The sequence below is a fragment of the Calidris pugnax genome, unplaced genomic scaffold (assembly GCF_001431845.1).
Source record: "Calidris pugnax isolate Ruff unplaced genomic scaffold, ASM143184v1 scaffold18, whole genome shotgun sequence".
Classification (NCBI taxonomy): Eukaryota; Metazoa; Chordata; class Aves; order Charadriiformes; family Scolopacidae; genus Calidris; species Calidris pugnax.
The window spans coordinates 10,015,277-10,039,018 of NW_015090812.1; the positions used below are offsets into that span (position 1 = coordinate 10,015,277).

The window sequence follows — 23,742 nt, forward strand, 5'->3', positions numbered from 1 at the left end:
CCCCGGCCGGAGCCGGCCGCCGGGGCAAAGCCCGGACCGGGCGATACCCCCCGTCCCGCTGCGGGGCCAGCCCTCATGGCCCGCCGGCCCCCCGGGCCCTGCCGGCGGCGGGGTCCGGAGGCGTCCGGTGGGGCTGCGCGCCCCGGGATGCCGCTTGCCGTGTCATCTGCCCCGGCAGCGCTCCGCCACCGCCTCGGCGCAACCTCCCCGGGCTTATATAACTCCCCGCTTGGAGCGGGGCCAGCGGCTCGATCGCCGGGCTGTGCCGAGGCCCGCACGCCGGCCCACGGGTCGCCCGTGGGGTCTGCCCCGGCACCCGGCGGCCCCCTCCGTGTGGCGTTAACTGCTTCCCCGCCGTCCCGCGGCCCTGTGGCGGGGGGGGGCAGCCCGGCGTGTGCGAGCCACCGGCCACCTCCTCTCCTCTCATCTCCTGGGATTATCCAGCGCGAGGATGACAACTCCCGCTCCCTCCCGCGGCATCACCTGCCAGGGAATGTGCTGACAAAGGTGGTGCCAGCTAAGGGCTAAGCTGTCCCCGCCACTGCTCGCGGGGACGGTGGCGGTGGCACGCGGCTCGGAGCTGCTGCCCCTGCCCTGCTGTGGCACCGCGTGGCCCTGGTCACCCCCTCCCTGCTCCCGGCACAGACGGCTTGGCCAAGCTTGGGGTGGCTTCGTGTCTGCTATGGGACATTGTGTGGGAGGGTGGGCTCTGCTGTGGGGCTGCGCTGCCCCACGGCCACGGCCTGAGGCTGCTCCCATCCATGATGCCCTCATGGGTGCTGGCAGAGTTGAGGCCTTGGATGCCTTGGCCCAGCAGAGGTTTGGAGACCCAGGAGCATCCCTGGAGTGGGATCTGCAGGAGAGAGGGGACAGGATTCTCTGCTTGGGATTGCTGCAGGCTAACGGGACTGCCTGCTTGGAAAGTTTCCATGCGTGTGGCACATCCTGCCCCAGGTTGCCAGGCTGTCCCCATGGGGGTACTGGACACAGCTGTGCCCACACAGGGGGAGCAGCCCAGAAGGGGCTGCCAATGGAGGGGAGGGCTGCATCCCCCATGGGAAGCCCTCGGGGCTTGGTGACAGCCCCAAGTGCTGGCTCACCCCACGGGGATACCCCGTCCCCTCCCACATTCCCTGCAGGTCGAGCTGCTCCTCATGTCCCCAGGGCACAGTGGGAGCCTGTGGTGGGTGCGGTGCTGGTGGTGACCAGGGGGCTACATGGGGCATGGCATGCGGGGATATTCAGAGGACCCCATACAGGTGGGCTACAGCGTCCATGGTCCTGTGAAAAGGTGGCTGTGCAAAGGCTGGCCTCTGTCCTCTCCCAGGGGTGTCCCATTTGTGGCCACTACCCCAGACATCTGGGGGCTGTGGCCCCCTCCATTGCCTCTGGCTCTTGTCCTGGGAGATGTGACCCCACTGGTGCCATCAGCCCAGGGAAAGCACATCCTGCCAGCAGCACCTCCTCTCTGTCCCCCCAAGACCATGGTGGCAGGAGATGGCATGTCCCAGTGCTGCACCTGAATCTGGGCGCTGCTCTCTCCCCTTGGGCTCCATGAGCATTGGCTCTGCCCTGGGGAATGCTGAGCTGGACCAGACCCCGTGGGGTGCTGGGGTGCAGGGCAGGGTCCCCACCTCCCTGAGTCTCCAGACAGATGAGTGACCTGCTCCCTGACTGCTGCTGGCAGCAGGTTTGGTGCCTCCCAAGGCACCATCTGCATCAGCCTATGCTCCTGCAGCCCCAGGGCTGAGGTGTCCCTCTGTCCCTTGGCCCTTGGTCTGGAACAAGCCCTGCAGGGCCAGAGCCTGCTGTGACATGGGTCCCTGAAGGTGCCACCTTTGTGTGAGGTGGGATGGGGGTGACAGTCCAGCCAGATGGCAGGACTGAGCACGCTGTGGCTGCTGCCGTGACTACACGAGGCCGTGGCTGGGTGTGACAAAGCAGGTGTGTGGGAGAGCTGTGACACAGATGGACCAACCTGTTGCATTGTCCCCATCTCAGTGGTGATGTGGCTCCTTCAGGCACACCTGCTCCTGAACAAGTGTCCTTGTCTCTGCTGACCCAAGCCTCCCATGGGCTGTCCCCATGTGCCCTGGCCCCACGCTCTCTGCTCTCCCATTCCACAGCCCTCCCGAGGCCAGGACGGGGCATGGGCCACCCCCGGGGCTGGTCCAGCCTGATGCCAGCAGTGGCTGGGCTCTCTAAGGGCTGGGAAGAGAGGACAGCAGGAAGGAGGGATTTGAACAGCTCCAGCATCTCCTTTCTGAGAGGGATCTGCAGCTCCCAGACGCTGGGGATGGTTGGGCAGTCGCCTCCATGGTGTCCCATTGGTGCTGGCAGGAGGACACCCCTTGCATTTGGAAGCTGGCAGGTCTAGCAGACCTGTCACCTACCTGGAAGCAGCCACTTCTCCCAAGTCATGGGACTGTCCCCGACTTGTTCCGTGGCTCCGGAAGCATCGCCGGGGTTTGCTGCAAGGGTTATGTTCCTCCCGCTGGGACATGGCAGGTGTCACAGCCTCAGCCCCCGGCTTCCTAAACTGCTTCCTTCCTGGACGCTGTGGTGAGAAGGTCACTTGGCTGGACACCTGCCTTCGCCGGGGCCGCACCCAGCCTGATTGCTGCTGTGACCCTCGGCTGGAAGCCACCCCGCTGGCAGGGAGTCCCCGAGAGAGGAGGCAGTCACAGGCAGCCCATCCCGGTCAGGACAAGCCCCCACCCCTCCGCCCCCCGACTTGCCATGCATCCACCCCATGTGCCCCTCTCCCACCCCTCAGGTCACCAGCAAGGAGGAGCGCAGCCCTCTCCTGTCCCCAGCACCAGGCTGGTGGCATTGGCCACCTGCAGCTCCCAGCAGCTGCCTCGGGGCTACGGTGCTGGAGGAATCATTAGTGAAACCAGGCTGGGGACAGCCCCAGCAGGGGAATCCCTCTGACTCCCCTAAAGACGGCCAAAGGCAGCAGAAGAAAGAGGCCAGCCAAGCTTGTTTGATAGCTTTATTGCTTCTGTGATATGACTGAATCGATGTGACATAAGCCGGCTTGGAGGAGCCTGCAAGACTCTTGCCCTCCCTGCCTAGAGGGGAAATTAAAAAAAAAAAAAAATAACTGCAGAATCTAAAACTAATTTTAAAAACTCATGGAGTTCTTGCACCTCAGCTTGGTACAGTACCAGCGAGTGCACTGGCCTTTCGAGCGAGTCCCTGTGCGAGGAGCTGGTGCCCAGAGGGGCTGGGTAGTGGCCTGGGTCACCTGCACCGAAGGACAGGTCTCTGACACTGCGTGTGATGCACCTTGTACCGATGGCCCGTGCCGTGCTGGTCCTGCTGGAGCTCACCATGGCGCCCACCTCGCTGCCAGGCCCTCTGGAAGCCCTTGCCCACCCCTGGTGCTGCCCACCCCCAGCCTGCCTGCCCCAGACTGACACACACAGACAGACAACCCTGTCCTGACACCTTCCCCCTCTCCCAGCAGTGCCCACACGGAGGGGTAGGGCTTCCCTGCTGCTCCCTCCCAGGAAAAGCAGACGCTGGAAGCCCAGAGATGGTGGAAGCTCGGAGATGCTGGGCTGCAGAGGATCCTGTTGCCACTTCCTGCTCCCCGACTGCGCTGTCTCCATTTGGTACATGTGAGCTGGAGGCCACAGCATGGCCAGCCATAACAAGGTAAGCTGGTGGAGGGAGCCCGATGCTGGGGTGGTGGGCACCAGGGAGGGCTGTATGGCACCAGTGCATGAGCAGCCCGTGCTCATGGTGTGGTCAGCGTGGCAGCAGCTCTCTGGCAGCCCCTCTCCCCCGGAGCTGTATCCGCTGGCTGCCCTGTGGCTCCCCAGATCCGCTCCCTCCATCAACCGGAGCAAAACCCGGTTGGAGGAACGGGGCTCCTCGACCTCCCCGGCCTCTCTCTAGGCAGGTTCCCTGCCACCCGAGTGGCCTTTCTGCACCGCGGCGCGTCAGAGGCACCAGGCAACCCCGCTCTATATTTAGGCTGTGGAGAATTCCCCTGGGCTCTCCCTTCCGAGCTGAAAAGGTGAGTCACTGCGAGGGAGAGGCCAAGACTCACATCCGTCCCACTGACCCTGCTCTGACCCGCGCGCACCGCTCCGAGCTGGCAGGACTGCAGCCTTTTGGAGGGCGGGAGGTGGCTGCAGGTGCAGGCAGGGAGGCAGCCAAAGGAACAGCATCCCGGAGCGAAACCCAGCGCTGCGCCCTGCTCCCGGGGCACGCACCCCCAGCGCCCGGCCGCGGGGCTGCTCCATGGCTGCGCTTGTCCCACCAACATCAAACGGGAGAGTGAGTTAGGGCCTTTGGCCCCCAAACAACTCCCCGTCCTCTCTTTCCTTATACTTGCAGGTCCTGACCCACCAGAGTCACCCTGGACCGTGCACTCATCTCTTCAGCTTGGGCATTTCTGCCTGGAGACCCCCACCAAGGTGGAGGGAAGGGCTTGGAGTCACCTCGCTCGTCTGCAGGGACATCTTGCCATCAGGACCTATCCCTGCCGGGGAAAGCAGAGCAGGGGCCACGCTTCCTCCGTGGACCTGGAGCCTGTGAGCTGGAAGGTAAAGGTGCTCCATAGCTTTGTAGTGCTCAATAAAACGGACTAAATCAAATTAACGGCATCACAAGCCTCCGTGGGGATGCTTCCCCCAGAGGGTGGAGAGGAACCTAGTACAGACACTGAAGGCTCTTCACCCACCTCTTCCTCCTCCCAGCTAGAGCCACCCTGCTCTCTGGCATCTCATCTAACTGTAGCATATAGATGTCGCCCATCACCACCCCAGGGCTCCCACAGCAGCTGGTTAAAGACCCAGTTCAAGCACCACGGCAGAGGGACAACCTCAGCCAGGTCCAGCCCAGGCACTCCCACTGCTGCCATGGCAAGAAGTCTACAGACAACAGTCCCGGGTCCAGGCTGACACACAGGAACCGCAAAGAGAGTGTTGCCTGGCAAGAGCCATGGAAATCTGGTCCCCCAGGCTCCTTGAGCAGGAAAAGCTAATTGGGGTAGAATACTCATATGCATATCTGCCACAACACATGCTCAAAAACCTGCTGGAAACCTTACAGAGCATCCTGATGGGAGGCACTGCCAGGGCAGTCGTGTAGAGAAGCAGGGACCACCTGGCTGGGAGGCCAGAGGGACAGGGAAAAGGGAAAGGAGAGCCTCCCAGCATCTGTCTTCTGCAGCCTGGAAGAGGCAGGATCTTTGAGCAGCTCCTAGACTATAAGGCAAGCAGCAGGTGGACAGGACTTGCCCCTGAGTGAGCTCATTGGCTATGGGTGCACCAAGCAGGAGAGGCTCCTGAGGAGCATGTCCCACACTGGTCTGTGGGCAGCACCCAGCACCGCATCCTGAGAGCTGCCTCTGCCTGGCAGGTGCAGCCTGGTCTCAAACCATTCCATACAGTTTGCTCCTCTGCCCCACACCTGGGTCACTGCCTGCCCCTCCTGCACATCCCCTTTGGGGTCTCAGCCCCAGAGCCACAGCCCCCTGCAAGTCAGCGGGAGCAAAGGTGGCCCAGGGGAACCATGCAAGCCCTGCTCTGAGCATCTCTTGACCATGTCAGGGCCACGCTCTCCCTTCAGCTTGGAGCAAGGCCAAGGATTGCAGTCTGCCTATGTCAGATGCAGTGCCAGGACCGTGAGCCCAGGCAGCACCCCTCCGGGACCCTCCCTCCACTGGCTGGTGCCTCCAAACACAGGGACTTGGCATGGGACAGTGATGGTGGGCACAGACCATCCCAATCCAGGCTAGGAGAGTGTGGGAGCCGATTTCCACCTGTAACCATTCCCCTGGCAATCCCTCTGGGCCCACGCTCTCCAGGTGGAGGAGACGACCCTGCTGTCCTCGCACTCAGCCACGTTGCTCAGTTTATTCCAGCTCCTCTGAAATACGTATACAAATCAAATGTGCAAATACTGCATCTTGGGACCAAAACGGCAAAGGAAGGGACGTGCTCCTGAGAGCAGGAGCAGCAGCAGTGCTGGAGCAGCACGGGAGGAGCTTGGAAATGAAATGAGCAGGGGGCCGAGCAGAGGGTGAGGGTTCCCAGCAGGCCCCTACCCGTGCCAGCAGGCTCCATCATCACTGAGGCCACACATCGCTTAAATAGAGAACATGATCGAATCTGCAACATAAACCAAACATCTTCGGTGGCCTGCTCTCAAACTGTAAAGCTTCAGATCTCTGAGCAAGATCTGACCTCCTTCCAAAGAATAAATTACTCCTCTCCCACACAAAAATAAAGTGAGATGTTGTCCAGAAACAGTGACACCAATCTGCGTGGACTCCACGGGGGCCCTGCACAGCAGGCATGAACCAAGAGGCCTGAAAGCCTTGAGCACAACGAGGCTCCTCAGCGCCATGACCGGCAGGAAGGTGGGGAGGGTCTGCTGCAGGCAGAGAAAGCCACCAGCTCCCCGCTCCACCTTGGGGTCAGGGCAGAGGCAGAGCAGGGCGAATGGCTATGGAAAATGCAGCCGAGTAAGTGGCTGCTGCTGCCACCTCTACGTGGGAAGCAAGGAAAAGTGCAGAAAAACAAACCCATGCTCATCTCCAACCAGAAGCTCCAAGTGGAGAAGGAGGGAAAGCCGTTATTCTCCCTTCAAATTATAGCAGCACCAACGACACCAAAGTTTTGGACGGATTTGTTTTCCTGGGGAAAGGTCTGAGGCCGGTGACAACGCAGATGGAGCATGGAGAGGCCGGGCTTTTTGCAGGGCTGTGCACAAGCAGACTATGCCTTGCACCTTGGTATTTCTAGTATGATTCCAGCAGAGTTTCTTTTAAAAAATAATACTTTGTACATTCAGGCATTGCTGCCTCGGGGCAGCGTCACCTCCCATTTGGCACAAATCGTTTTATTCACAAACCTTTCTTCTCTCTCCTGAGTCTTTCCTGTGTAAATCAGGACACAGAAGATCCGTCTGCGATGCAGAGTTCTACAACTGCCCACTCAGCCCCTTGCCCACCTCCTTCCAGCTCTAGACCTGGAGGCAGCAGATGCAACCCTCATGCAGACTGGCACTGCAAGAGGGTCTTCCCAGAGCACCTGGGCATCTCTGTGTGTCTTCAGTGAGGTGGGATTCTTGCAGGGGGCTGCCAGTGCCCGCTCCTAGAGCTGCAGCGTGTGTTTTCGTCTCCTCCCTTGGAGGCAGTGGCTGCAGCCACTCAGATCCCACTGGTTAGGTCAGTGATGACTCGGGCTTTCACCAGCTTCCGCAGGAACTCCTTCTCCCGCTGGATGTTGTGCGTCCAGGACTGGAAGGAAACGGGAAAGACAGAAGGTCAGTAGCTATCCTGGCCAAGCAGGCTCCCGTCCCCCACATTGTAAGAGACCCCAGCTGGGGCAGGGCAGTGGCTTTTGCCAAGAAGACAGACCCCGCTGTAGACCAGAAGAGCCCTCGCAGACCAAGGCCTTCTCTTACCTGAAGCCAACATAAGCAGCAGGGTCAGACCCATGTACCTGACGTAGGAGGTCTCTCCATGGGTTGGGTGAAGTTTTTTTGGCATGGTGAGATCATTATGAGAAGTGCCTTCACCTTGGGCAGGTACAGTTGCTACAGTGCCCTCCCAAGCCACCGCACACAAGAGTCCAACAGCGCAACATTAACAGTGATGTGTGCCAGGGAACAGAGCTGGCAGAGAACGTGGTGGCAGGGCATGTTGTACCTCCATACAGCTCCCTGCCAAGGGAGGCCTCTTAGGGAAATGCTTAGGGGTGCAAGCAGCTGAAAACCCCCAAGACCAGCACCACCAAAGCTGTCTCTTGCCTCTGCTACCCCTACCAAGAGGAAATCACATGCTAAAGGTTACACAAATACAATGTGAAGGGTGAAATGGTCACATCTCCCACCCAGGCATTTCAGAGCAATGATTGCTATAGCTGGTGTCAGCCCACCCAGATGTGTTCCCTACAGCAGGCTTTAGCCATAATCACAGCATCTGCCATCACCCCCCTGCGCTGGTACTATTAAAGCACTTAATGAGAGCAGTAAGTGGTTTGTCCCCCGAGGAGATCAAGGCAGAGCAGGGAAAAGCAACTTTCCTCAAAATCTCCCAACAGGATAAGAATCCCAGTAAACGGATCCACGTCTCCAGCAGAATGCTCTGGCCAGCAGGTAATCTGAGCTCTAAATACGATCCGGACCATGATAAAATTACTCTACAGGAGCCTCCCTGAAATGGCCTCAAACCAAAAAAGTGCCAGCCCAACAAGTCCTCTGAGGGCACTTTGTTATAGGTATCTAAACCCAGTTTATCCACTGCAAAACCATGGGCACATGCCCACAAAGCACTGTTTGTATCCACACACAAAGTGCATGTTGCTCTCCTGTCATCTGCTGCTTGTTCTGTCCTCTCCTGTCCAGGACCATCAGCTCTCAGCCATGACTGCTGTGTGGCACTGACAGCCCCAGTCACGGTGTGCAGCCTGCTGCCAAGAGGTCCAAGGGACTGAAGGTCCCTCTTTGCATCTCCGGCTTATTTTGGAGATACCTCTTTTGTTGCTACTGTGCATTTACAAGCCCCTTCCATCCCCTCAGTGCACAGGAATGCCAACAGTTAAAGCTGCTAAGGAAAGTTCAGGCAGGTCTTATCTTGTAATCTGTGCTCAGGAGTCTTCGACTTCTGCTTCCATTGACACCGTTACCTGAACGCTGCAAAGGGGGCACCAGCACCAGGAGCAACAGGGCCACTCGTGGTACTCTGTGCTGGTGCTCTTTGGGACTCTGAAAATGCAGAAGGCTCCATCTCCAAACTGAAAAGCTGCTGTCCAGAAACAACTCAGCGCTTGGCTTCTGCTAGCATAAAAGCAGAAACTGAAAACTGGCACCGGGAAGAAAGCTGGCTCGTAAAAGGGAAAAATGCATGAATTTCAGAAAGCAGCAGCGGGAGTGATGGTGGTGCAGAGCAGAGGGAGCTGGGAGAGCAGGGCTGTGTGTGCCTGTCACTCGGAGCGGGACAGCCAGGATCCCCCAGCGTGCTGGAAACAGTCCCACATGTGGCATGTCAGCTGGGGGGCCCGGGTTTGGCCCCCACCACGCAGCAACATCTCTTCTGAGATGCTAGGAACGCACGGCACCGGCAGAGGCAGCCAAGTGTGCGTGTGTGCTCCTGCCAACAGGCAGCGAGCAGCTGTCTGCTGGCACAGAGGCCACGCCGGGAACACCGGTCTCCATGCATCCACTTACATCTGGCCGGGCTTGTTGTTCAAAGCCTATTTGGAGCACCAGGGAGCCCGATGTGCTTGAGATGTCATAGCACAAGCTGATCCCTCCTTCGCGTCTTTCAGCCTCATCAAACATAAAAGAAGTCAACTGGTTTCACCCCCTACAACCTGCTTGCGTCCCTTGGTACAGATGGTAACTGGGGAAGCAGCCACTTCTAGGCAAACACAAACCACCTACAACGTCACCTCAGGCCACATGCAAGTGCCTTATCTGATGGCGAGGGGAACTCTGCTTGCGTGAAAGGTACAAGTGGAGCAGGAATTTAAATACAAGAGGTGGATAATAAAACTTTGGGTGATACAATTGCAGTCTCTCACATTACGGCTGGGTCTGGCTCCACCACTGACTGCAAGGCTGCTGGCAAGACCGATAAACCTCTGGCTGTTCAGCATCCAGGCTGCTCTGTACCCCGGGCACTGCCACAGACTCCTCTTTCCAAGCAGAAAGCCACATGTAAGGGAATTCAGCCTCCCACTTGATCCATGCATGGTAGTGGTGTCCACGGCAGTCCTCTCAATGTTTTGTGGTTGAATGTAAGACCACAGAGGAAGAGGATTCCCCGGCGAGGACAGGATTTTGTCCCCTCCTAAGAGCACTAGCAGGGTGCTTGGTGCGGTGCTGCTCCCCCCACGTCTGACAGCAACACAGGCAGGAAGGATGAGGCATGTCTTCAACACCAGCTCCAGTTACTGATTACAGGAGAGGGACTCACCCCACTGACAGACAGAGCTAATCAGGCGGAGGAAGCTGCATTCCAGCACCAGCAGCCGCAGTGGGGAGAAGAGACAGAGCAGATTTCTCAAAAATGTCAGAGAGGCAGGCACTTCGCTCCCATTGCCCTGACAGGGGGAAGGCAACAAAATATGCCCTAAACCCCAGCAGATTTTAGGGTGTATACACCCTAAATAGCACCCTGGGTAGCACACACCAGTGGCAGGCAGGAGGGTTCTTGACTGGCTGCAGGGCCTCATGAAATGCCAAGTCTCGGCAGGGTCAGGTTTGCTTTGGGGTCAGGACCATGTTATGTCTGTTGTAAGGGGAAGTTCTTTTTTGCAACCCTTCACTGGGTAAGTCAAGGTGCTCCATGTACCTAAGCTTGCAGGCAAGTTGTCCTGGAAATCTTTCAGCTGACGCAGTGTCCTGAGCTGCAGCAGGATGATAAGAAATAGGTAACGCTCTGGCCACTTGTGTTCCCACAGACACAATTGTGCTGTCAGAGTGCTCATTTTGACATTTTCAGCAGAGGGTTGTGAGCAGGATCCACGCCTGGAGGATCATTACATGAAACAGCTGCAACGCTGGTGGTTTATTCCTGCTACTATGCAAAGCAGGCTTTTCCTGCCCTCGGATGCTGGATGCGCTTTGGCTGCGCTGGCAAGATGCTGGCTGTCCCTTCTGACTGCTTTTGACCTTCTCTTCCCATGCACACCGAGCCGTTACTGCCTCATTTCCTATTCCTGTATGTGGGATTGTTCACGTTCACAAACCTCCTGCCCCGAGTCCTGAAGCTTCACCTCAGCATCACAAACAGAAAACTCCAGCTTTTCTCTCCTGAATCTGCACCTCCAGACAGAGACAGAGACAGAGCAGCACAGGGCATTCATGTCACTGCACGTCCCCACCACCGCTGCTCCTGCAGCCTGGCAGGCTGGCTCTGTGCAATCCCCCCTCCAACACTCGCATCGAGCAGACGGCTGGTACAGCTTAGAATCACAGAAAGACCCTAAAAATCATTGAGTGCAACCATTTGTTTCCACTTCTGCAAATAAACGGGTTGCTTGTCTGAGCTCACAATCAGAATAATGAACTTCTGGGAGCTCCACCAGGAACACCGCAGGAGGCTCCAGAGACCTCACTGCTACATGGGGTTCAGGCTGGGATTTCCTTTGCTTCGGTTCTCTCTCTGATTAGTGGATATTTGCTTTTTTCAGTGGAGAGAGAAACAGCAGGAGGAGCGTTGCTCTGCAAGCAGATGCACTGCTATGGCTGTCCGTCCCAGAGAGGTGGCAGCGGGTCTGATGTCTGATTGTTTTGTCACAGTTATTAGATCAAAATTTATCATCAGCTAAAGCCACCTTTCAGGGTTATGCAAATGCACCAGCCTCACACCACCTGGCCTGTTTTTCTTGACAAATCCACGAGGAAGCACAAAACGTCCTCTGTCCCTTCAGGAGAAGCCAAGTAGAATATTTCAAGATTAAGAAAATGTTTCAGAGACCAACCCAGGAGGAAGGTAAGCTCCCCATCTGTAATCAATTACAATGGGGGAATTCCTCAGCTTCAGAGCAAATTAGTCTTATCAAGTATATTGCAATATTTTAAAATGCAGAAAGATTAAATCAGAGAGAGTGAAGTCAATGAGGAACGCACTCAAGAAAAACAGCAAGTTGGAAAGCAGGAGGTTTCTCAGTTCCGTTACATCCTCCATATTTCTGCAAGTCAGCAGCATTTCTCCCAGAAAACCTGAAAAAACAAATCACAGCAGCAGCAAGAAATGCTACTTCACTGGTAACAGCCAGTTTCCAGTCTCCACTGGTGCTAATTTATCTCTACCTTTAACCTTCACTGACTTATCTCTAGAGCTGCTTATTTTTTGTGATTCTGCCTTGCCCACGCCCTTGCTGTGGTCCGGGGATAGTGACCATGCACACTGGGTGTCCCATGGCCACCCCTGAGCCGCAGTTTCACCTCCCGTGACACCAGTGCCCTGCCTCCTTCACGACCCGTTGCCCCCTCCTCTCTCAGTCCATCTGCTGGGAAGAGGCAGCACCGCAGACCACCCCGTCCCCCCCGCACCCCCGGGAGTCACACGTACTGAACCAAAAAGCAGGGCTGGGCACCCTCCCCTCTTCACCTTCAGGAGATTTACTCACAGCTCCTTTAAGCCCAGTCATTCTTACACCAGCTTGAAATTTTAAACTGCTCTTTTAGCTCCTGCTTATTCTTAATATATATAGAGAGATCAACTGTATCTCTTCTCAGTCTTCATTTTACCAAGCTAAACAAGCCATGTCTTCCACCAAAACAGGCTGCTCATTTCCCCTGTGAAAACTGGGAAATTTCGCAGAAGTGTAGTAGCTCTCTCTGTCCCAATTTACCCCAAATTTACTTCTCATGAACCAGAAAAAAGGCTGACTGTTGCCGCATGCAGAGACAATTCTCTCTCTCTACAAGAAGTCCTTTCCTCTAATCTTTCCAGAACTGTATTTGCCTTTTTTTCACAGTAACACCTGAATTATCCCGTGATTTATTTGTACCTGCCTAAGCACTTTCCTCCTCTGCCATTACCAAATAATGCTTTCCCAGCTTAGAGTGAACATTTCTGGTATTGCCCCAAACAGCATGACCTTCCATTCATACTCTTAGGTTTCATGCCACCCAGTTTACTCCTGTTCTTAAGGTGCTCATGGTCTTCCTGGATGGTATTTTGATCCTCCCTTGTATTGACCACACCTGGTTTTGTCTCATCACAAATTCCACTTGCACACCATTGCCTTCTGTGCCAAAAATCATTAAAGCAAACACTAAACATGACCTCCTGCGGGGGAACTCCCAGCCATCCATTCAGTGCTGCTCTTTGTGTTCTCCTTCAGAGAGACTATTCACATACAGGTGTTGCACCAAACCGTAGCTTCTGAAGCTTAACTAATAACATCTCGCAAGGCACAGCATCGCACGCTCAACTGAACTTCAGACAGACTGAGCTACTACACTTCCTCTGTCCTCAGAATGATTTTTTTTTAATCAAATAAAGATATTAAATTAGCTTTCGTAACCTGCCTTTGGTAAATCCGTGTTGTGTTTACTTTCAGGATTTAATTATTCTTTCATTTAAACTCTGCTCTGAAGTTCTGAATAGTACCTCTGAGGTCAGATTAAGAGGGCTGAATTTGACAGGATTATTTTCCTTGCCTCACTCCCACCCCCTCAGAAAAGAAAGGAAAAAGAGGTATTATGTCCACTACAATCTAATTCTGTGGAAGCACGTGTAACCTGATAGATTTATTGAGGACCTTCTCCTCTGGACTTGCAGCTTAATTGGCTCAACAGGCACAGTGGTTGGGAGGGAGATCTCCCAGGCTCTCACACCTAGTGCATTAGCTTCAACAGTTTTTTCCTTTCACTGCTGACCCAGTCATTTTCTGTTTCTATGAACTTCTCACCATAAGCCACCCTCTCCCTCACGTTCATCATATTGCCCTTATGGAGGTAATATATTTATTCACGTGGTTCCCACTTTGGCAATTTAATCCCTACACCTTTTGCTTCCTTCACCTCCCTGGATACCACAGCTCTGGTAATTCTTTCCTTGTTTACATATTATTTGTTTGGCAATGGGACAGTCCATTGTTTGTCTATTTTCCTTTGCAAGATCTAATTCAGCTTGACTTTTGCCACTTTCCACTTTATCCTTGTCCCTTCCCATGATCAGGGTGAAGTCCCCTCACTGCCTGATGCCCTCTCCCACTCCTCTCTTATTTCTAACACCACTGTGAAGCCATTGTTTATGAAGATATATCCACAGCCTTTTCCTGCCAGTTCCCCCCTTGCTGTAAACCCAAGTTGCAGATAATTTCACCAAAAAAAAAAAACCCACAAAAAAAGATCTCAAGCCTGCAACGAGTCCACAACCTCTTCAATGCATCTGCTTTTAGTAGCCCATTCCCCTAGGCCAGGCATAAATTCAGAGAGGTCTGAAGACATGCCCCAGTTCCATTGAGCACCCAGCCAGCACTGCTGAGTGCCACCCTGCAGTCTAGATAAAGCCCTGCTTATCAAGCTCTCTCCTTTTGGAAGCAAAATCTGAGTCATAACATCCCTTCTGTTGCCTTTCCATTTAATTTAACCATGAAGGCACTTGATCAAAGGCTATTCCCCAAAACGTCCTCTGCACAGTCTTCATGCCTGCTCAAAGCAGCTTGGAAAGACCACCGGCTCTTCTTGTGCCCTCACGGTTGGTGAGAAGAGCTGTGCTAGCTGATGAATCTCACAATACCTGTGCTCACCCCTCAACAGTAATACTGGCTGCTAACGTACCCCCATGACAGTGCCATTTCAGGTGGCACCTAGCACCCCTACAGAGGCCTGTGTTCCATGTTGGGGTCAGCAGCTGGGCTGTAGCACACCCCTGTAGATCTTCTGCTGTCTTTTCCTACAGACATCTTGTCCAAACCCTAATTCTGCCGTTGTCCATCCTCCAGCCTTACCTTCCTTGCTGTTATTAGTGCACGGTGGTACCCGAGTGTTACCGTACTTCTGTCCTACTGAACAAGGCAATACCTGTGCTCCGGTCATGACTGCTATTCCATCAATCTTTTCCAGATTTCTATTACATAGACACACAGTTCTTATGCACAGGAACAGCATGTGAGGCCTTCATTCAGCCAAAACGCTGTCAAACAGGTGGCTTTTAAACAAAGACAAAAATGTATAAACCTCATCAGTCATCACTGCCGGCCCCCAGAAAAAGCACTGCCCTTTCAGAGGTCCCCCTGCCCCAGCCCCTAACCTCCCCCTCCAAAGCTGACCTCCATTTCAGTCTGCACCATTCCTCGTACTCCAATCGCAATTCATCAGCCAGGCTCGAATAGCTGTGTTTTCAGTCTATAAATCACCAGGCTAGACATCTGCCTGGTTTTCAAAGGAGTTTTGTTCTTCTTGTTGGCTACCGCAAACTTTAAGGTACTTGGAGGCCTGAAGCAGCCCAACCACCCCCTCCCAAGCAACTTGTGTTGATTTAAAATGCAAAGGACGGCTTCACAGAGAGAGCCCAGATGATGATAAAGCACTATTGTTTGTGCCTTTATGGGCCGAGACTCCAAACGTGATGTTTGTGGATTATTCTGAGAGGTAGCTGCTGGCGGGGAGAGACAGAGACAAAGCTGTGTGTCACTGCATGCTGCAGGCCACCTCCCCTGGCCCTTGTGACAGCCCTTACACGGCCTGAATGAGAAGTGTTACAAGATGGTGTCCTCCAGCATCCCACAAAGACCTGCTGGGGAAGTGGAGCCAATGATCAGAAAGAAGCCATCAAAGGCAGTCACGCCACCTCCCCCTCGGGTCAGGCAGTGAGTCACTGAAGTGCCGGGCACAGCTGTATCAAAGGAGCTGACACCTCCACCAGCATCGGCGCCGGCGCTTGATCTGCTTCTACAGTGAAAAGGAGACCAGTCAGCAGCTCACCGCAGGACACAAGTGCCGCAGATGGGCTCTGGGTGGATAAGGGTGGCTTTTAACCAAGCGTTCTTCATTTTTACCAACCGCAAGTGCGTGAGGCAGTCTGCAGCCAGCCGCCGAGAAGACCGTGGCACCCGAGGTGACTCCTTGCTCCTGCAAGAAACGAGGAGACTGAAGCTCACCTCTGGCTCAGGAGGCCGGGGAAGGCTGTGCGCTGCCAGGCTCGGGGCAGAGCGCAGGGAGGAGGGATGCTGGGAGCCAGTCTCATGCTTCGTTCCCATGATTGAGCACAGCCTCCTACTCTCTCAGTTTCATCAGCTCCTTACGGATCTGTTCTTACTGTTCTAAACACTGTCACTTTCCCGTCCTGAAATCATTTCTTTCTGAAACACTAGCCTGCTGTTCTGCCATTAGCAATGAAGGTCTGTTGTAATCCTTATAGGCAGGTTCATTCATTTTTTTTTTAATCCGGAAAAGCCTTTGCTGTATTTTAAAATTATTCCCTTTTTTCGCACCTCATGGGAACATTTCCATGTTTCCTTTGCTACATTCCCAGTGGATCTGACACTTCTACATTAACAGAAGACAGTGACCTGTGATAAAAATACACTTTTTATGGAGAGCTTGGGCAGGAAGCATTACAGGACCTAAGCAAGAAATAAAAATACAATAAACTATATCAAAATTTAGCTCCGATGGACTCATTGCCATGAAAACAGAAACAAGTGAGCAGACACCTTGGCAAGGGCTCAATCATTTTCTGTACAGCATTCCTGGAAGCAGGCAAGGGTCGAAAGCCGTTGCAGTTAGTGGGAATAAAGAAAATAGTAACTGAAGGGAGATGACACACTTGGACATTCCACATTTTGTAACATAAAACAAAGAGACAGGATCAGAGCTGAAAAATCACCTGTGAGAATTTACACAACAGCATGGGGTCTATTGGGCAGGGGTCTCCCAGTAACAGACCAGAGAGCAGCAAAGTGTCTTCATACCACTCAGAAAACCCCTGCTGAAGTGCAGGCCAGGGACTCTGCACCCCCAACCATGTTGGGGACAAGAGGAGAGACAAGGAGAGAAGGTGCTGGGCAGCAGAGCTGGGATCCAGGGGTGGTTTTGCACTCTCACAGCCTGAAACTGAAAGCCCTGCACCAGTCTGTTTCCAGCTCTCCGGAGAACGCTTATGAACAGAAAAAGGATCTTCTCCACCAGGTCTGCCTGGATAAACCTGGCTGGAGCACAATAAGCCACCCAGGACAGAGGGTATGGAAGCCATCCAGGACTAAGCCAGAGAAATTTACTCCCATGAACATTTACAAGCACAAGAGAATCCATACGTGTTGTGCAGCTGTGCTACTGACCATGGTCCCAAGACCATCTGTACCTCCCCCTGACTGGTAACACCGATGAAACTCCAGAGCATCTGCCTCCTCACAGAGCCTTTTCCTCTGGAGCAGAAAACGCCTGCCCGGCCCTCGGGAGTGTGAGATGCTGGAAGAGGCAGTGGAGGCAGCTGCCTCCTGCGGTAGCAATTGCAGAATAATCTCGGACCTTGAGGGCTTTTACCCCTGCAGGGAAAGCAAAGAATGAAAATATACACTCCGGCTGCCTGTTTCGCCTCCTGGAAATTCAGCCGCTAGTCCCACAGAGCAACAGGAAAAATCACATTCATTTCCACAGAGATTTTATCACCTCAGTCTTGGCATGGGAGAGGCATCTCCGCCCAGCTGTGAGCAAGCAAGCGCATTCTGCTGCCTTTTTTTATGTAATCAGAACAAATTCCTCAGAGATGAGTCACAGGGTTTCAAGGGTGTCCAGAGAGATGTCAAGCAGACCTCAAGTGTAAATCAGTGACACACCTTGCCAAGAGGACACATGCTCACCGGCAGGTCCCTTTCCTCTGAGGACACCAGGCAAGGGAAGGGATTCGATGGATGTTCCCAAGGAGGCTCCCACGAGCCACATACACACGTGGCACCTCCAGACCCAGGACGCTGCTGGTGTTTACATTTCCTCTCTAAAGGCTGCAATGGCTTCAGGGTGTAGCTGGAGTGTTTCCCTACAGCTGCTCTCTAGGCTTAAACACTGAAGATTTTTGGTCATCTGGGCTGGAGGAGCTCGGCAGTCAGGCAAAAGATTTGAACTTCCGAAATAGAGGTTCTGCCCCACCAAAGCCTGGTCAAACCGCAGGGGCTCCTGCCTGAGATGTTAGTTATGGTGGAACAGCTGCATCTTATAGCAATTGTTTCAGTGCTGTGATGTTGCTATGTTAAGCAAACCTTTTCCGCTCTCCTACCCAGGAACAAGTACTCCAGCCTGCATGGGTCTACAGGCCAGACAGAGGACAAAGATGATACTTGCATCATTTCAAGGCACAGCCTGCTTTAGTGGCTGCTTTTGAGGCTGAAACGTAGAGGAGGACCAGCAAGAATTAGACCTGGATGCAATCTTGGAGTCCGAAGTAACATTGAGGAAAGTGCTGCTGGGCTTTTGGGTGTCAGAGAAGAAGGAACAGACAAACATCTTAGTGGAGCTTGGGTTAGTCTTCTTTCATTAGTGCCAAGGGCAATGTTTGGCACAAGGTGCTAGTGCAGGACAGCCTTCCGATTTAAATGACTTGCAGGTCTCCCTTCAAACGGAGTGTGCAGGATGCTTCCAGTCCAGATTGAGACAAATCTCCACTTGTGTGCTCTCTGGGGGCAACTGCAGAATACACAACTCAACTATCATGCCCTTCACCTTTCAACTTCACCCTTAGGTGACTAACAATTACCAGCTACCATTAATATTAAATGGGAAAGAAAGAAATGCAATCCTCTCTCTGTTCTTCACATTCCACAATATCACAAACAATTTGTCATATTGGGAGGGGCAGAGGCAGGAGGAGCATCAATTATTGATACTTGGGAACAGATGGCTTTTCTTGTACCGGGGCAGCGAAATGTAAGAGGAGCCTGTGGGTGAGGATGTGCAGATTAGATGGGCAGATACAGATCAGATAACCAGCCTTCAAGTGGAACAGGAACCTTCCTCCTAGAACCTAGAGCTCTCATCAACAACCCCGGCTGCAGAAACAAACCCACTGACATCTGAATTAGTGAGGCTTCACCAGAACCTTTCAACGCTCCCTCACCTCTGTACAGAACATCCTGGACACGATGACTGACAGCTTCCAGACAGCAGAGGCCTGACAAACCAGGCAACAATTGGTCTCTCTAGGAGACCCTACTGGTTGCATTTCACATGGTCATCCTCATCTACTGCCCTGTGCCATGTAAGGTTTACTCTTGAGACCATATATGTTGTCCTAAAGTGACTCCTTCCTGTCTTCCACCGCCTTCTGTATCCCACTCAGGTTGCTGGCCTTCAGAATCAAAGATTCAAGTGATTTGGACTGGTGGCTTCAACCAGAGCCTCTGTCATCCTGGACACCTGCTGTGAGTGTTCCCATGTCCAAGAGCAGACCGTTGGACTGACACCCTCATGAAGCAGGAAGACCAGCTGAGTAAGACTGATTCTCCACCAAAGGCAGCTGATTCACCAGACTGAACACAGTGGCTCCAGAGACGAAAGCTTTTCCTGAAACTTTCATGAACAGTCTCTGTACCCACTGCTGGAGCCAGGCATCTACATCCATTTCCACTCTGGTGTAGTTGTGTCTTTGCTGGAAGACTAAAGAACCAGCAGCTGCACTGACTCAGACCTCAGCCCGGGCAGCCCAGGGTCCTGTCTCAGGCAGTGGTTACAAGCAGCCACCCGGGGAAGTCAGAACTGGGCAAGCCAATGGTGATACCTCCTCTATTACTGCAAGAATGATATTCCTCAGCTATTTTCCATTTGGGGATTTCACAAGCCAGACACCACCTCAGTACACAGTGACTCAATTCAGTTTTCCTCTCTGGATGTACCCCTTAAATACTGTAAATGGGCACTCACTTTCCCAGCCAGGGCAGATTAAATCCATGGTTATTCTGCTGAGCAAGGCAGACTTTCTTGCTACCCTCCCCAGGCCCAGAAGGTACCTCAGGACCAAAATGTCCAGGCCCTTGATATACGGGGGACCTCCTCACAGTTTGGAAAAAAACTCTGTTCTTTTGGCCTCTGCTCAGAGGTTTTTCCAAAGCTTCATTACTCTGATAATTAGACATGCTCCTCTCATTTTTCAAGCTGACTAATCACTGATTTCTAATTCCTCTGAGTCTGCCTAGGGTCATGCAGCCTGCAGCCTGTGAGAGTCCTAAGACACGTACAATCTTGCGATTTGGAAAAACACAACTTCCCAGCTTCCGTCTTGCTCTGGATCGATGGCAAAGTGCTTGACCTCCTGGAAATTCAGCCGCTAGTCCCACAGAGCAACAGGAAAAATCACATTCATTTCCACAGAGATTTTATCACCTCAGTCTTGGCATGGGAGAGGCATCTCCGCCCAGCTGTGAGCAAGCAAGCGCATTCTGCTGCCTTTTTTTATGTAATCAGAACAAATTCCTCAGAGATGAGTCACAGGGTTTCAAGGGTGTCCAGAGAGATGTCAAGCAGACCTCAAGTGTAAATCAGTGACACACCTTGCCAAGAGGACACATGCTCACCGGCAGGTCCCTTTCCTCTGAGGACACCAGGCAAGGGAAGGGATTCGATGGATGTTCCCAAGGAGGCTCCCACGAGCCACATACACACGTGGCACCTCCAGACCCAGGACGCTGCTGGTGTTTACATTTCCTCTCTAAAGGCTGCAATGGCTTCAGGGTGTAGCTGGAGTGTTTCCCTACAGCTGCTCTCTAGGCTTAAACACTGAAGATTTTTGGTCATCTGGGCTGGAGGAGCTCGGCAGTCAGGCAAAAGATTTGAACTTCCGAAATAGAGGTTCTGCCCCACCAAAGCCTGGTCAAACCGCAGGGGCTCCTGCCTGAGATGTTAGTTATGGTGGAACAGCTGCATCTTATAGCAATTGTTTCAGTGCTGTGATGTTGCTATGTTAAGCAAACCTTTTCCGCTCTCCTACCCAGGAACAAGTACTCCAGCCTGCATGGGTCTACAGGCCAGACAGAGGACAAAGATGATACTTGCATCATTTCAAGGCACAGCCTGCTTTAGTGGCTGCTTTTGAGGCTGAAACGTAGAGGAGGACCAGCAAGAATTAGACCTGGATGCAATCTTGGAGTCCGAAGTAACATTGAGGAAAGTGCTGCTGGGCTTTTGGGTGTCAGAGAAGAAGGAACAGACAAACATCTTAGTGGAGCTTGGGTTAGTCTTCTTTCATTAGTGCCAAGGGCAATGTTTGGCACAAGGTGCTAGTGCAGGACAGCCTTCCGATTTAAATGACTTGCAGGTCTCCCTTCAAACGGAGTGTGCAGGATGCTTCCAGTCCAGATTGAGACAAATCTCCACTTGTGTGCTCTCTGGGGGCAACTGCAGAATACACAACTCAACTATCATGCCCTTCACCTTTCAACTTCACCCTTAGGTGACTAACAATTACCAGCTACCATTAATATTAAATGGGAAAGAAAGAAATGCAATCCTCTCTCTGTTCTTCACATTCCACAATATCACAAACAATTTGTCATATTGGGAGGGGCAGAGGCAGGAGGAGCATCAATTATTGATACTTGGGAACAGATGGCTTTTCTTGTACCGGGGCAGCGAAATGTAAGAGGAGCCTGTGGGTGAGGATGTGCAGATTAGATGGGCAGATACAGATCAGATAACCAGCCTTCAAGTGGAACAGGAACCTTCCTCCTAGAACCTAGAGCTCTCATCAACAACCCCGGCTGCAGAAACAAACCCACTGACATCTGAATTAGTGAGGCTTCACCAGAACCTTTCAACGCTCCCTCACCTCTGTACAGAACATCCTGGACACGATGACTGACAGCTTCCAGACAGCAGAGGCCTGACAAACCAGGCAACAATTGGTCTCTCTAGGAGACCCTACTGGTTGCATTTCACATGGTCATCCTCATCTACTGCCCTGTGCCATGTAAGGTTTACTCTTGAGACCATATATGTTGTCCTAAAGTGACTCCTTCCTGTCTTCCACCGCCTTCTGTATCCCACTCAGGTTGCTGGCCTTCAGAATCAAAGATTCAAGTGATTTGGACTGGTGGCTTCAACCAGAGCCTCTGTCATCCTGGACACCTGCTGTGAGTGTTCCCATGTCCAAGAGCAGACCGTTGGACTGACACCCTCATGAAGCAGGAAGACCAGCTGAGTAAGACTGATTCTCCACCAAAGGCAGCTGATTCACCAGACTGAACACAGTGGCTCCAGAGACGAAAGCTTTTCCTGAAACTTTCATGAACAGTCTCTGTACCCACTGCTGGAGCCAGGCATCTACATCCATTTCCACTCTGGTGTAGTTGTGTCTTTGCTGGAAGACTAAAGAACCAGCAGCTGCACTGACTCAGACCTCAGCCCGGGCAGCCCAGGGTCCTGTCTCAGGCAGTGGTTACAAGCAGCCACCCGGGGAAGTCAGAACTGGGCAAGCCAATGGTGATACCTCCTCTATTACTGCAAGAATGATATTCCTCAGCTATTTTCCATTTGGGGATTTCACAAGCCAGACACCACCTCAGTACACAGTGACTCAATTCAGTTTTCCTCTCTGGATGTACCCCTTAAATACTGTAAATGGGCACTCACTTTCCCAGCCAGGGCAGATTAAATCCATGGTTATTCTGCTGAGCAAGGCAGACTTTCTTGCTACCCTCCCCAGGCCCAGAAGGTACCTCAGGACCAAAATGTCCAGGCCCTTGATATACGGGGGACCTCCTCACAGTTTGGAAAAAAACTCTGTTCTTTTGGCCTCTGCTCAGAGGTTTTTCCAAAGCTTCATTACTCTGATAATTAGACATGCTCCTCTCATTTTTCAAGCTGACTAATCACTGATTTCTAATTCCTCTGAGTCTGCCTAGGGTCATGCAGCCTGCAGCCTGTGAGAGTCCTAAGACACGTACAATCTTGCGATTTGGAAAAACACAACTTCCCAGCTTCCGTCTTGCTCTGGATCGATGGCAAAGTGCTTGAGGTGAACAAATGCCAAGAGCCAGGACAGCGCTACTGTCCATGAACAGTACAAATTTTCACAACATGGAGTAGGATGTAGAAACTTTTCCTACCTAGGAGCCAATGAAGACCTGGGCCACATCTGTGCTGGGAAAGATTGAGCTCTACCAAAAAAGCAGCAAACTTCCCACTAGAGAAGCTTCGACCAGCGTCCAAGTTTGCTCTCATTTGCTACAGGAAAAGACAGACCTGAAAGAGTGTCTTTATACTGCTGTGTAACACCAACACGAGGGCTTTTGTTCCTCTAAAAATGCCGTTCATCTCACTGCCATAGTACCAGAGAACGTTTCCAGTGTAGATCTGGCTTTAAAGAGCAGTCTCTGCAGAGCCGTGATGTGTTTACACTAGCTAACTGCTGCCGAACAGTCAGCTGAGAGCTAACATGCACGGGCTAATCTCACCTCCCCCACATTTCACAGGGGCTGAGGAGGGGATCATCTAAGTGAAAGAAGCCGATGGATTAGAGAGCAATACAATGGATCAAAAAGCAGGAGGCGGCCGCATCTTTTCAACCCCAGAGCACAATTGCTCCCTTTCACCCTACTCGAGTTAACGTTTATGTGAATCTTTTCCCTGCTGCCTGAAGAAGGAATCACATTATATACACATTCCAGAGAACTTTTCCCAGCAGAAATAACCGTTTTTAACACACATTGCGCTTGGGAGAATGTCTAGATTTTTACAGGCAAATGCATGGGTGGAGCTGTGTTTTGACCCATACAGGAAAGCCGTAAGTTGACATCACCATCCCAGTCAGGCTCTGGAGTCGGGGCGGTCGGCAGGCTTGGGAGGAAGATGTGCTCACCAGGAGCTCCCTACCTCTTTGATGGCAGACATCTTGATGTTCTCATAGTAGTGCAGCGGTGCATTGGGTGAACTCATGTCATAGCCAAACCCAGCTACCGCCACCTCATCACAGTTGTGGAGCGCCATGGTTATTGCTACGCTTCCCAAGGTGGGGATGTTCTGAGAGGAGAGAAAGCAGGAATGGAAGTCATTAGCAGGTTGCCATTTCTATAATCAAAGATTTCCTCTTATTGTCTCTGCTGCTACTAAGCAGAAAATCAGGAACAGGGTATTTGGCTTTATCTGCACATCAGCTGCCCAGTGCCAGTTTGCAGGGTCAATCGCCTGCCAGCTTGTAAAGAAAATTATATGTTAGCCAGCTTCCTGCAAATTATCTGGCACAAAAGCAGCAGCCCTTCTTTGAGGCTCTATGACCTGACTCTCCAGGGGGGTATTTCAGAACAGAGGGATTAATGCAAATGGTCA

At 52.7% G+C, this 23,742-nt stretch overlaps 1 protein-coding gene across 4 annotated transcripts in view; it reads right to left on the reverse strand.

Moving 5' to 3' along the window:
- Positions 1-2,980: 2,980 nt before the first annotated feature.
- ST3GAL3 (ST3 beta-galactoside alpha-2,3-sialyltransferase 3) overlaps positions 2,981-23,742 on the reverse strand; it is a 195,474-nt gene continuing 174,712 nt past the window's right edge. For all 4 annotated transcript variants that reach the window (XM_014939199.1, XM_014939201.1, XM_014939200.1 and 1 more), the window contains 2 exons: positions 23,290-23,436; positions 2,981-7,261 (listed from right to left, as the gene is read on the reverse strand). In XM_014939199.1, coding sequence (XP_014794685.1) covers positions 7,172-7,261; positions 23,290-23,436 — 237 coding nt within the window. In that variant the 3' untranslated portion in view covers positions 2,981-7,171. The remainder of the gene's footprint in view (positions 7,262-23,289; positions 23,437-23,742) is intronic.